Source organism: Pelmatolapia mariae, linkage group LG10_11 (assembly GCF_036321145.2).
Source record: "Pelmatolapia mariae isolate MD_Pm_ZW linkage group LG10_11, Pm_UMD_F_2, whole genome shotgun sequence".
NCBI lineage: Eukaryota > Metazoa > Chordata > Actinopteri > Cichliformes > Cichlidae > Pelmatolapia > Pelmatolapia mariae.
In genome coordinates this window covers 26,025,506-26,040,081 of record NC_086236.1, presented here as the reverse complement: position 1 = coordinate 26,040,081, position 14,576 = coordinate 26,025,506, and the positions used below count along the sequence as shown (strand labels likewise).

The 14,576-nt window shown below is 38.6% G+C and overlaps 1 protein-coding gene across 2 annotated transcripts in view; it reads left to right on the top strand.

The window, feature by feature from the left end:
* The window catches only part of LOC134635700 (seizure protein 6 homolog), a 96,685-nt gene that overhangs the window by 57,021 nt on the left and 25,088 nt on the right, over window positions 1-14,576 (top strand). For both annotated transcript variants that reach the window (XM_063485172.1, XM_063485171.1), the window contains exon 4: window positions 13,656-13,848. In XM_063485172.1, coding sequence (XP_063341242.1) covers window positions 13,656-13,848 — 193 coding nt within the window. The remainder of the gene's footprint in view (window positions 1-13,655; window positions 13,849-14,576) is intronic.

Sequence of the window (14,576 nt, the reverse complement as noted above, 5' to 3'; positions counted from 1 at the left end):
GAACCAAGGTTCACATTGGGATACCATTAGAATCATGTAAAAAGGAAATCCCAGTTTGTAACATATACACACAAAGATCAAAATGTCATGAATATTTACCCCCCCCCAAAACACACTAAACTTTTTTAAATACTGAAAACAGCTGTCAGTGTCTGGAGAGAGTGAACCAAAATACTAACTCTGCAGTCTGACAAAACAATTAGCCGAAAAAGGCTATAAACCTCATGGGTGCTGGGAGGAAATGCATAATTGTTTGTGGGTTTGTCAGAGTGACCCAAAAAACATGTTCCATTGTTAATCTAAAAATACTGATTATAGCCATTTCAACCTGAACTGTGCTTTCTGATGCTTTATAAAATGCTTATTAAACCAGTAAAGAGCAGTGACATATTTTGGTTTAGTTTAAGCAGTAACAGTAATTTCTGGTCTTGTGTGGGTTGATAGAGATAGAAATGCAATGAATTACTGGGTTGAGTGGGTGGATGGGGACACAAGTGACGGGGTCTGTCTCAGGTTGAATGTTTGCCTGGTAAGTCTTTTCACAAAAGGTTATAAAAATTAACTGTCAGTGTATGCGTTCCCTGGCATTTGCAATTCTTCAAACGCCTCATTTACCATTGGAGACTTTATAAAATGTGTGAGCTTTGTCTTGCTGCCTCTGGGGGGCGAAGATAAGTCTTGACAGAGTATATGTTTGAGAGTGTGCCTTTTTTTTCTGAAAGCTTCCTCTGGGTAACTTAAGTAAATCTTGAAGCACTTATAAGCACATGCACACTCACCCGCACATGTGCATGCATATCCGCATAGGCATTTGATGTATCAGCTTTTTGCTTTCCCAGCTTCTCCAGTGCTTTTGGCAGAAGATTTCTTAAACTGAAAGGCTATAAAGCTAAAATATATAGACATTTTATATTCACACATCAGTCGGGCTTGATAAAGAAATAAGATGAAGCCATGCATTTCAAACCACCATGCAAGCAGACGGGGGCCACTTTTTCCCCTCCCTCCTGCAGACAAGCTGATAGTGATCTGATGGCAAACTTACAGACAATTGCTTGGCACGACTGAAGAGATTGAGGAAACAAGGCCCCTGTTCCTTGGGAATGCATGAAGTGACTAAAGGTGGAGAGATAGAGATTGAAATCAAGCATGTGTCATGCCATGCCTTTTCATCAGCACTGTGTGAAGCTCTTCTTCAGGGAGCCTATCCAAGATTTGGAAGGTTTTAAAAGGAAAAAAAAGATTATCACAGAGTAGCAATGTGGCGTAGTAATGTCCTCATACAATCATGTGCAAGGAGAACAACCTTAAACCATAAAATATAACCTTAAATTGGAATCGTTTTGTTTTTTCACTTGTGAGTAATTTGTGCAAGCAAGCAGAAAAACTTGAATGTAATTATTCCTACTTAATAGTAATTTAAAATTAAATATGAATATTTAACATTAATATTATATTAATAGTAATTTGTTACATTCTTTTGCACTACTCCATAACATGTGACCAGTAACCAGATTACATTTTTCACTATTAAATTCAGCTAATAAATTACACAAAGGTTCTTCAATTATCTGCATGCTGGAAGGATAGAGGAAAAAAACATCAAACAAACATGCTTTTTTTCTACCTATGCTCTTACACTACAGTCATCTGATTTCAGCTCATCTGTGGAAGAGGAAAATAGTGGAGTGGTCATTACATTTATCTTTATTAACCAAAAAGACAAGAGACAAGTGTCTTATACTGCTAACTAACTAAATAACTGCTAAATAGCGTGCTAACACAAAGCTAGCCTAGAAGTCAGAGTGGCACTAAAGCTCAGCGCATCCCAACCCCAGTCTAACAGCCTGACGCTGAACTTTATCAGGTAACAAAGGAAGTGATGAACACAGTAGTGTTCCTCAATGTTTGGTCTCCTTTGTTTCTGTCCCAACTGTTGAGAGGGCCCGGTTGTTTTTAGGGTATTAGAAAGTGAGCACAAAGGATGGGAATTCACTCTTGTTGTTTCTTTTTTAAATCTGTGGGTAAATAGATGGTAAATACCTTTTCCCCCTCTTTTTTTCTCTCTTTTTTCTCTTTTCCACATGTATAATTGTAAATGTATGTAATGACTTTAAATGTATGTGATTCCCTTTGTTTTTTTGGTTTGTTCTGTTTTGTTTTTGTGTCTACCTGTTCATGTTTCTAAAATAGGATCATCATGATGATACTTTAAAGTCTCTTTGAGCTTTGCTTTATGGTGTCGGCTTTGTGTTCGCGTACAACTACTAAAAGAAAGATCCACATTAGGATAGTGATTTGTGTCGGTGTGTGGAACTGTACCGTAAGGTTTGTATTGTTAACTGGTAATTGTGAGACACTGCATTTCAGGTCATTTTACAGAGCAAAAAGAAAGTAATGTAACAAGTAAGTGACAAATTACTTTTCTCTGGTGAGTATTAAACCTGCTGACAATATAAATAACACGTTACAGTCCGGCTTCCCAAAACAGTTCCCAATCCTAGTTAGAACACAAATACAGCCTTTCTTTAAGTTTTTAAGCCAAAGCTGAAGTGTTGAACCCTAAGCTGAATGCAAAGAGTTGCAGAGTTGAAGCCCAAAAAGTACTGGTAGAAATGAAGGCTAAAATGGTACAAGCCTGACTTGAAGATCAGGCTCTGGCTACTGGGCTGGTATCAGTATACACTGAGCTTTAACATCACTCTGGCTGCTTTGCTAGCTTTGCGTTAGCATGCTGTCTGTGGAGATACAAAAAGCTAATGTTGTGTTGGCAGTATACTTCAGTTGTTTCTTTCCTGAATGCAGTTTGCACTTTAGCTCTCTGCTCTCGTCCTTTTGTGCAATAAAAGTAAAAGATCTAAAATTCCTCAGAAATTTTCTGTGGACCACTGTGGACCACTAGACCATTTCCCACCTCACTTATTATTGTACGATATTTACGTTACAATATAAAATGAACAGAGAAACGACTATTGTTGTGATTTGGGGTTATATAAATAAAACTGAAGTGAAACTGCTTAAGATAAAGTTACTTCATCTAATCACTCTCCTCTTCAAATCCTACATTCTTATTTTTGACACAAGATTAACAGTTTATAATAATAAACTGGAAAAACACTTGGAAATCAAAGGGTTTCACAAAAGCCACCATTTGGCCCAACATTAATAACAGGAGTATAATCAAATAAAATGCTTATTAAGATTTTCAAGCACTTTCACGTTCTGTAACAGCAGGTGTCTTCTTTGTACGCAGCCCTCTGTGTGGAGGTTTTTGGGAGATTTTTCACTAAGATATCATTGCAAATCAACAGTTGGTTGTTTAAGTGGAAGGGTATAAAGTTGGTCTCTACTAAAGTTTGAAATCCTTCCTTTTTTTTTTTTTTTTTTTTTTTTTTAGTAATTTTGATAACAGATAAACAGACAAAAACATACCCATGTTGGCAGGGATGAAATTGATTAAATTACCAGTTGTTATCAGAAAACAATTGATTGCTTTCATTTTTCTGATGAGCCTATTTGCAATAATTACATATTGATCTGTGAAGGGATCACACCTTCCCTTCAATTTCTCCAGTTAGGTTATGGATTTGTTGGTTTGCTAGAAACATACAAAATAACTCCGACCTGGGTTAAAAGCTCTTAGTACCCACTTTTCAAGCTGTGTACTGGTACAATTTACATTACCAACCATTAACACAGATTGAATGCACCGCACTTTGTACCAGAGGAGCTGTAGTAGAGACATTATCATGAAGGGGCCTCTATTCTGGAAGGTAGCCATCAGTACAGAAGGCAGGGGAGGAAAATTAGATGAAGGAAATAATCTGAAGGGCAAATATGGAGACTGTGATAAATATTTATATGTTGCTGTTATGTACCTATGGCTCAGAGAAAAAAAAATCTAAACAGCATTCAGAAACCCCCGCTGAATTCTACCAGCATTGAAAAAAAAAAAATCCCACAGAAATTGGTGGGGAATAAATAAGCAAGATCAAACCTTTTCTGTATTTAGTCAATATTCCTTTCAGCAGTCTGGCTTCTTGTGAGAGAGGGAGGATGAAAAATGCATCACGAGAGTTTACTGCCCCCAGCCTGACTGTTCAACCCCTCTGCCATGGCTAACAGAATATAATGCATCGCCCCATCTGGTGATTCTGAACATATAATGATTTTTTTCCTGCAAAATAACTGCAAATATTAAGAAGCTGCTCTAACTTGCCTTTTAGCACTAACCTAAACTATTAGTCACTACCCCCCCCCCCCAAAAAAACAAACAAACAAATAAACAAAAAAGACCAAAAAACAAAAAACCAAACCTAAAAGTAGTTTTGAAAAGGACAGGATACTTTGACATTAGGTGCAGCTTTTAATTGTTATGTCCTGGCCTTGTATTCAATAGTTAAATACAGAATATATGTACAGGATGATAGCCTGTGCAAACTATGAGCTGGATATGAGATGTAAAGTACTGATTTCCATCTGACACTCACTCCTATTTTATGAGGTTAGCTGTGATGAATTCCTTTAAAGCCACAACACTAGGGACTAGGGAGAAGTTTTTTTTTATGGGTTTAATTCCATCCTCGGCTCTGAAACTGATTGTAGATTCATATTGTGAAAATAGGAAGAATTAGAATCAAACTTAATTTAATATTGAATAACGATAAAGACTCAGATGCCATTAGACAGTCCTATGGAGTACGAATGCTACCAAATCAACAGGAAGGAACATGTTAGTCCCTTTTCCCACTGTATAAATACACATGGAGGTGATTTTTTTTTTCTCAGTTGTGAATTAGTGATATCTAAAGCACATCTTATCTCTATATCAATCTCCCCTTGTAGTCCACTGGCACTTTTGCAATAAGGTTTTAGGGGAGGACAGATGGAGGTTTTCCAGAACTGGACTGTGGCATTAAAGTGCTTAGAATCTGTTATGGTGCTTTTTTTTATTTATTTGATCAAATAAATCCAGTGGGTTAGCTAGATATCAGTGCTTTCCAGGCCATCTGTCCTGCTCTGATTTCTCTGTTTCCTCTGCTTGCTGAACTACCTGCCTGGGTCTCAAGCAGAAACCATTTGAGGCGATGCACTGGTTGTCTCAGTTCTGTTTCATACCCGATTCTACATTCTGGCTCAAAGCAGTTGTAATGTGTGAGTACCATTGGTTAATGCATTGCTAGAATTATAAACCAATTGCAAATCTCTCCAACTGTGTTGAAGTCTGATTATATTAGTGTTTCCAATTACTGACAAGCTTATACTACTATAATTCACAATAATGTTCAGGAGTTACTATGCAGTCAGTACTCTCTATTTTTTTAGTCTTTCACCATCAACTTTTATTTACTTTACCCAGTTATTTTTCCACCTTGCTCTCATCTATTTTTTCCAATTCCTTCTCTCTTCTGGTTTGTCTAATCCAGTTCAGAGTATTTTAGCAAAGGGGAGTAAATTAATAGAATATGGCAACCAATTAGCATGACTCCAGTTGATTTGATGTTTCATCCATCCATTTTCTTCCGCTAATCGTGACTGATCATGGGGACAGCAGCCTAAGCAGAGAGGCCCAGACCTCCCTCTCCCTGGCCACCTCCTCCAGCTTGTCCAGGGGAACACCCAGGTGTTCTCAGGCCAGCCAAGAGATATAATCTCTCCAATGTGTCCTGGGTCTGTCTCCTCCGGGTCAGAAATACTTGGAACACCTCACACAGGAGGCGCCCAGGATGCATCCTTGTCAGATGCCCAAACCACCTCAGCTGGCTCCTTTTGATGTGGAGGAACAGCGGCTCTCCTCTGAGCTCCTAAATGATGGCCAAACTCCTAAACCTATCTGAAAGGGACACCAGCCACCCTTCGGAGAAAGCTTACTTCTGCTGCTCGTATCCATGATCTCGTTCTTTTGGTCACTACCCAAAGCTCGTGACAATAGGTGAGGGCAGGGACTTAGATCAACCGGTAAATTGAGAGCTTTGCTTTTACGCTTTTTAGCTCTCTCTTCACCACAACGTACTGGTACAGCGTCTGCATCAATGCAACTGAATCTGTCCATTGACCTTTTGCTCCTTTCTCCCTAACTCATGTACAAGAACCTGAGATACTTAAACTCCTCCACTTGGGGCAGGAACTTGTCCTTGAACCAGAGTGGGCACTCTACCCTTTTTCAGCTGAGGACTGGAAACAGATTTGGAGGTACCGATTCTCAATCCTGCCACTTCACACTCTGCTGCAAACCGCTCCAGAAGCCAACAGAACCACATCATCTGTAAAAAGCAGAGATGAGATTCTGAGACCACTCAAGTGCAAGCCTTCGCTCGCTTGGCTACACCTAGAAATTCTATCCATAATAATTATGAACAGAATCGATTCTGTTCTGACTTGATGTTCTTTAACTTCATTTTTGCTGATTATGCTGGTTAAAACGAGTCAGATATGATATTCAAAAAATCATTTAAAAGTATGTTGCAAAATAGGTATTGCAAACGTGATACAGTTAGTAAATAGAAAGTGGGCCTGCTACTGCAGGTTTCCATGATCGCAGCAGCTCTAACCAAGCAAAAATGGTCTGTTTAAAAAAAAACCCCACACATCTTATAGTAAAAGAAAAGAAAACTTGCCCTTTGTTTGTTTCCTTAATTAAACCTTATAAATATCAAAGGCTTTCAGGCTTAGTGGAGAAATTTAAAACTTTCAAGTTTTTATTTTCAATCCTGAGAGGAGTAAATATTGTTTCAGACACTTCCAAAGTAAAACCAAACTTGAAAAAAACAACAACAGCAAAAAAACCAAAAACAACAAACAAACCCAAGAAAACAAAAAATAACAAACCTAATTAGCTCAGGGCTGCATAATGAATGACACTGAAGGCAGGGCCGCCAAGGATGACCATCAGTGAAATGCCCCTTTAAGGATTAAGATGTTACAGAGCATGCCAAGAGTTTATAGCTAAAACTGACTTGAGGGTTAATGATTGGTATTTGATGCTGCTTTTGTGACCATGCTCCTCTGACTCCAATCAATAGTCATGTTAATAAGCGGCACAAATACTTGACACACAGGCCCCTCTCAGTGCTGGTTGAATTGCTGTATTGATCCTTGCACTCCGATTTTAATTCTAGCATTTCTTACAAAAGAAGCAAACTGCACAAGGCATTGACCCTGGCTGAGGGTGGCTGATGAGGGAGGGAATTAAATTTGTTTTGTTGGCGTTCAGTGACCGCTGGTGCTCGTTTCAGATGGAAGTGCCACAACAAAGATGGAAAGATTTTCAACAAAAGCGAGTCACGGCACTTTTGTAAAAACAAAAGTTCCACTCTTAAAATTCTTTGATGAATGTAATCACGTGGTATTTTAACAAGGTAATGTTTAGGCCATTCTTTGGATCGGGTCCCAGGCAGCACAAACGACAAAGGACACAACAGATGTGTCACAGGGAAACGAGTCTGACTGAGGAATGGAAGCCAGCAGAGGCTTGCTGCCTTTAATCAACTTGAGATGAGGCAAAAGGAAACCTTCATCAGCCTGTGCTGTGGGTGAGTAAGTCAGGTCATAAAGAAGGCCAGTTTGATCTTGATGAGCTTTTCAGGGCTTTGGCGAGATGAGTTTTCATGGCGCCTTGCAATCCTGAGAGGAATGCTTTCAGGTGACACTAATTGCTCCTCCACCCAGCTAGCTGTCATAAAGGAAGAAGAAGTCTGTCTGGCAGAAGGTGAAGTCACCCCCCCCCCCCCCCCCCCCCCCCCCCCACAACTCTTTTAGTGCCATGATGAGAGTGGGAGGGTAGAGATGCATGCTTGAAAATATGAAGAGTAATCAGTAATGCATGAATTTAAATCTATGCAAAAAATGCAGTGTAGCAAATAAACCGAGGTGTCAAGGCCTGGGAGAAAATGAAGCTGATTTATCAAAAAGAAAGAATCTCATCTAATGAAATGGCTTCTAATGTCTGAGTAACTGTAAGCAAATAGAACAAAAAACAAAAACCCAGCATGCACTATTTTACTTATCACTAAGGTGGTTGCATTTGGTAAACTCAAGAGCCAGCTCAAATTAAACACAAGGGACAATGAGCAAGTTATTGTATGCAGCTTCTGGCTCCTGCACATTCTCATTAACATTCAGCATTTGCTTATTGGTAAGAATCCATTGTTTTAGACAACAGGGCAAACAGGAAATGGCCTTGACTGTTTTATGTAGAGGTGAATGTTCAATTAAGATAACGTTTTTATATAATGAGCACTACAACTCCTTTTTTTTTTTTGCTTGCACAAATCTATCCAGAGATGCACGAAAACTGCCAAATGGATGTGCCAAAAATTATTCAAATGGCGGTGGTTGTGATGGTGGTTGTGGTGGGGGGGCACAAGCAAGGTAGACACATTTCTGGTATGTTCCAGTTTATAAGCCGGGAGATTTTATCATAGTAATTATGATACTGCAGCTGGTGAGTCCAGTGGCTGTTGATTTATTGCCCCCAGCGGCAGGGTCATTTAATTTCCATGTATAGCGGTATCATTTTGATTACATACAGCTCATTTCTGCATAAGCAATAGCTCCTGTGAGTCAGTGTAAATGTTCATTACTTTTTGCCACCAGATGTTTTCAACAATAAAATATCAGCGAGAGCAAGCCTCTGTGGACAGTTAACTCATTTTGCAGATAAATGAATAAATTAGTGAATAATGCCCATATCTCACGTGTATAAAGTCAGACTGGTTTGATATAGTGTCTATTTTAGGACACCAGGAGAAACATTTGGGCTTTGTCCAAACTGCATTTGTACTTTACATTTTTAAACATAAATATCAAAGTTTGAAATAACTCCTGGCTTTATAATATGGATTATTTAGTTTATGTTTAGTATTAGATTAACTATACAGCATGACGCAATCACTCCCTGAACTCTGTGTTAGGCTGTTTTCTGTTCGAATTTGATAACATGAATCTTCACCCCTACACACTGTTGACGCACACAGTAGTACAGTTAAAAGAAAGCTCCTTGTTCTACAGGGCCACGGGTAACACATCAAGATCAAGGTGTTCAGTCTTACAAATATCATCGTCTTTTTGAACATTATAATGGACATTTTCTTTCATAGTTAATATTCCAAGTGCGTTTCTAGGCCTGACAATTGTACTGTAGCCTTGCAGGATGGTGTGTTCATTACAGTGGTTTGATTGAAAAGACACAGGGTAGAGGAGAGGGGTGACCTTCTCTTCTCTAGTCCTCTCATTTTGATTTGTCTCTGGAAAAATATTGGACCAAGGGTTGGGAGAAAGATAATGCTACTAGAGAAAGTGCACCTTATCCGAGGCCGGTGTTGCATTTCTTTTATTGTCCTGAGCTTATTTCATGAAAAAAAAGACAGAAAAAAAAGAAAAAAAAGATATTCTTTCCTTTCTCAACATAATTCTGGAAATGGAACAGCATACTGTATAGATGGCATCCTGTGATAATGATGTGGTTGGTGCAGAAGTGTGCTTGGTCAGCCAAATCCCTGGCCACACAAATGTGTCTGCTGAGGCAGGGATTCCAGCTAGGACTTACCATAATACTGCTCTCATTACAGTCCAGAGGAACACGCATGTGTGTGTGCTCTTCATGTAAGTGTGTGTGTGTGTGAGTGAGACAGTGAGTCCCTGTGGGCATTTGGCTGTAGCACTGGAGAAGATAAGGTAGTCTGATGTCTCCTGACATGGTCAATGATTCATAATTGAGGCAGGACAGCTGTTGCTGGGTGCACTGACAGGTCCCAGGGTGGATGACAGATGATAGGGCCCTCTGGGGCTGAGCTATCTATCAGTCCAAATGTTCTCTGTCCACTATCTGCTCACCTATCCTTCATAAGCCTCCCTGATATATGTAAACCAAGTAGTCACAGATCCGCAATCTTGTTCTGCTCACTGAATATGATAAGTTGTTGCAGTATCAAAGACTACCGTCAATATCATATCCAAGGTGGACATCAAATAATTAAGAATCCAATTCACAATCAAATTATCTTCTGTGTTTCAGTGAATTCAAATGCTATTTTTAAACAAAGCCACAAAAAGCTCTTAAGCAAATATTAAAAATGACAAAAATAAAAAATGTTAATATTTAATGTTCTGCACCATACATTGCACAAAGCAACATTTATAAATCAGAGCTGTTCTAGCAGGTCCACCACAAGCCCGTGATAGTGAGAGTAGGTATGCTACGAAAGTGTTTGTTTCATTGTGCTCTGGAAGCCACTATATGGATGTCTCCTCTGTTAAGACACTTTTATTGTGAGCTGCAATAAAGGTGTCACAGCAAGTGTTAATCTTTTTTTAAGGCATCAACATCAAACGTCTGAAAGCCAGGACAAAACACATTGGTGACAAAAAAATAGAGAAGATATGATGCACTAAAGTAAACCAGTGGGATTATGTAATGTCTTACACTGTACAGTATATACTAGAGTTTTTTTTTTCTCATTTCAGAAGGAAATTATTGTATTTATAGCACAGAAGACTTCTTATCTCACAGAATAAACTTTACGTTTTGCATGTGCTTTTACCTGGAACAACTGTGCATCTGGGAAATCGCCACTATTTAAATAGTAACTACAAATTAATTACAGTTTCCTCAGTAACTGTAATTGCACAATTAAATGTACATAATAACACAATGCAGTTAAGGTGACATCATTCACATCTGTTTTCTAAGGCTCTCATTTGCTAAATTTGACAGACTAAATTGCAATTCCACATTGACTACGTTTCAGTCTCATTCCTTGAATATATCAGTGTGACTGTTAAACTCAAGGAGAATTACTGTGCTCTCCTGTGAGCCTGTAGGGAGAATTATTAGGTTATAAAACAGTCAAATAACCTAAATAATCTGATTTCCAAAAACACTCGTAGTGAGAAACAGCACAATTCAAGAAAGAGAGAACTGTGCCTACAGCCTTGTCATTCTCATTACCCTTGAGGAATTGAGAATCTGATTCTAAAGTCACGTGTCATTCTTTTATTACTCACTGTGACGCTCCTATTTAAGGCTCATGCAACTATGCAACTACTAAAAAAAAAGCATGTTGGCATCAAGAATTTAGACTAAAATATGCACACATAATTCTGTCACTCACATACAACATGAGGCTGTCTCCTTTTTGACCTGATGACTGACTGCTTGTTGTGCACCTTGTATCCCAGAAAACCTTCAGAGATTGGGTTTAAATCTGGTATTGATTAAAAAAATCAAATCAATCAAAGTGGCTGATCTCCTGGATCATTCCGGAAGAAGTCACCTCTAAGCTCAGGCTCGCAGCGTCCATCAGCCTCTCTGCAGTCATTGTCAGCACCTCCTCGACTGAGTGACAGTTTGTCTATGTGACCAAATTCATTTTGCTACCATCGTGTGACTAGTACTCATCCTGCCCACTGTCTCAGCTTTTCCAAGCTGCTGCACTAACAATCCTGCAACACATATTACCTCAGGGACATCAGCCTAGGGCAACCTTTTTTTGCCTCGTGACATACCTGAAACCTAAGCCCACTACCTGTGACAGCATTCAGTTTCACATACTGTGCCGACCTCTTGAGTTTTATACATGGCTCGGAAAATGGGAAGATATTTCAGAAGACATTTATTTAAACATATGGAAACATAAATGAAATACAGTATATAAGGCAAAAGTTTAGAGTTACAGTAACAGTTTACAAAGTTTTACCAAGCTTAAGTTTGTGAACATCTCTTGTGTTGTTCTTCTTCTTGTTTTCTTGGCAGAACTTAGTCTTTTCTCATAGTTTTTCATAGTTTCTTGACAGCCACCCTTCCAGTAAGACTATTTCTAATGATGCTTTGACGAACAGTAGACTGATAAACCAAAGAACTAGTGTCAGATCATTGCTTAATTGTTTCTTGTTTCTTAAAGATGTGACTTTCAGATACAGTTCATGCGCTCCCAATAGTTTTTCAGCCTGACACTCCTTTTATCCTCCACTTGTACAGTTTCCTTCGAATTTTTAAGGATACACTGGACACCAATGCCATATCTTTTGGGAATCACCTTGTTGGTGCAAAAGTACAATGACACAAACTGTGTCATCTTTATTTTTTGTAGATTCAACTAAAGACATGGGAAAAAATTATGTTTTTGCGACATGCTGCTAATAACAAAGGTCCAAAAGATATAACCTGTGAGTGTCGCTTTGCTAGGTTGTCTATTATGTGTAGACACAAAACAGGTTCATCTACTGATTTTAGGTGCCTCCTTTATGCTTGAATAATTCATAGTTCAGTATTAAATGGCTTAACAAACAAACAAACAAACAAACAAACAAACAAACAAACAAACAAACAAACAAACAAACAAACAAACACATTTCCTCTGAAAATGGTCGGGTGCAAAGACTTGACTGAATATGAAGGAAAAAGCAGCCAATGTTCAAAGAATAACTTTAAAAGATCTTTAGAAAGCCTGACGAACTATTGTTCAAGACCACTTCAAAAACAAGAAAGACATGAGGAGTGGTTTAGTTTTGCAGATTACTGTATAGAATTACTTAAGATTATTTAGCTGCTTGGCCACCAACATCCTGTTGCACTTCAGTTTTCTATAGCAGCAGTTTTCAGAGCAATGTCTCAGCGTACTCTACAACCTAATGTACTCTACAAAAGAAAACAGCAATTAGCTTTAGAACATAGTGAACCATTTATCAGACATTCCCCGAGAGACTGGTCGAGACCAAAAATAACGCTGAAAGGCAAGATTAGACTTGCATTTTCCAAGTGGTCAGAAAAAGAAACCCTACTATAACTGATGCGCACAACATGATAAACAACAAATAGAAGACACAGGAATTTATACAAGGGCAAACTGAGAACTAAGAATGGGAGTGGAAACAGCTCTGGAACAAGAACAGGGGATGACAATCAACACAACGAGATAGGCGAGAAAGTAAAACTAAACACAACACAAGAGAAAGCAAAAGGTAACAACTTTTATTTGGAAAACCAAGAACTAACTAAAAATAAAAACACACACAAAGCCAATTTAAAAAACTATCAAAAGTAGAAAAAAGTCAGATATGTCAACCTACAATGACATAATCAGAATGTTCTAGCAAACCCAATGTAGAATGTACCATCTTTTATTATCATATGGAATGATGATTAGGATCTGTTGTTGGATTTTCATTTTCCTTTTTGACTTCTGCCAATAATTAAATAAATGATGCTCCAAATGTCATTACACAGACCGTTTTACTACATATAGTAGTCCTGATTCCTTTGCCAAATTTAACTGCAGATTCTGAATCCAAGACATAAGGCGTTGCTAACAGACTATTCTGCAGGCAAGCAGAAAACATAGAAGAAGAGGAATTGTGCAACAAACCATTAGTGGAATGACTCAGATAGATTCTACTATTAGTCAAAAATATGTTTTCATCCCAGCTGCAGGTTATCAAAGAAATGAAAGCAAACATGTTTTCCGAGGGGGAATATTAAGGGTGAATACATATGCTCAAACTAGTACTGAAAATAATATGTATGCAATGTAACATTTGATAATGTGTTGGTCTAAAAAGAACCTTTGCAGTTCTGTTGTAAAAAAAAAATTTTGTTTTGTGAAATTGCACCAGTGAGGGCTTTTGTTTAATCTTACTGCATGGGTGTGTTTTTTTAGGTGCTAAATGTGAGCGTGTTGGAAGGAGAGCAGGTGACCGTGGAGGATACAGGAGGTCAAGAACCCTTCATCCTTGCCAATGAGTCGGTCTTGATGACTGGCTTAGTGCTACGCAGCTGGAGCAACCAGATCTCTCTCAGTCTCCGTAGTGAGAAACGCCACAATTCAGCATATCTCCTACTCCATTACCAAGGTGAGCAGAAGCTATACAGTACTAGCTTTGGTGCCACATCATTCAAACACGTTACATTAAACATGACAACAGCTTATTGTTAAGCAGCAGCTTTCTATCAGGTAATGCTTATCCTCAAGCAAAGATGGTGGAGAGCTGGTGAGAGGCTGCAAAATGGTTGACTAATTGCATTTAAAATGGCTCTATTTCAAAACACTATCTGTTGACCTTCAGCTGGCCAATGATGTGTATGTGCCTTTTCCATTTTAATTTTTTCATTTGCCATTTCACGGATCACATTTGTAAAGAATCATTAAGTGTAATAAAGTAGTATCTAGTGTGTCAGCCGCAAATCCTGTCAGTAGAAATAGTTACTGTGTTGTTGGTGAATATAATGGCCTATAATTTCCAACCTCTCCCTCGCTTATTTTGTGTGTGACATTGATCTTCTATGTCTGTAACAATGTCTGTTTATCTTAGCAATCACACAAAGTGGCCGCCAATTACATGCCCCATCGATTTGAGCTGACGGTGGTCGCTGGTGGACAATTCATTCTACCACATTACCGTGGTACTTTCATCAGCTAGAAAATGAAAGGGGCCATCAGAACTGTGCGGCTGATGTGAGATAAATCAGCCCATCGCTGTTGGATGTATGAATATCACTGTGAGGTCAGGCCGAATGATGACAGTGAAGGGTCACCACAGAACATACAGGGTGATGTATAGCTGGGAACACATGGTGATAA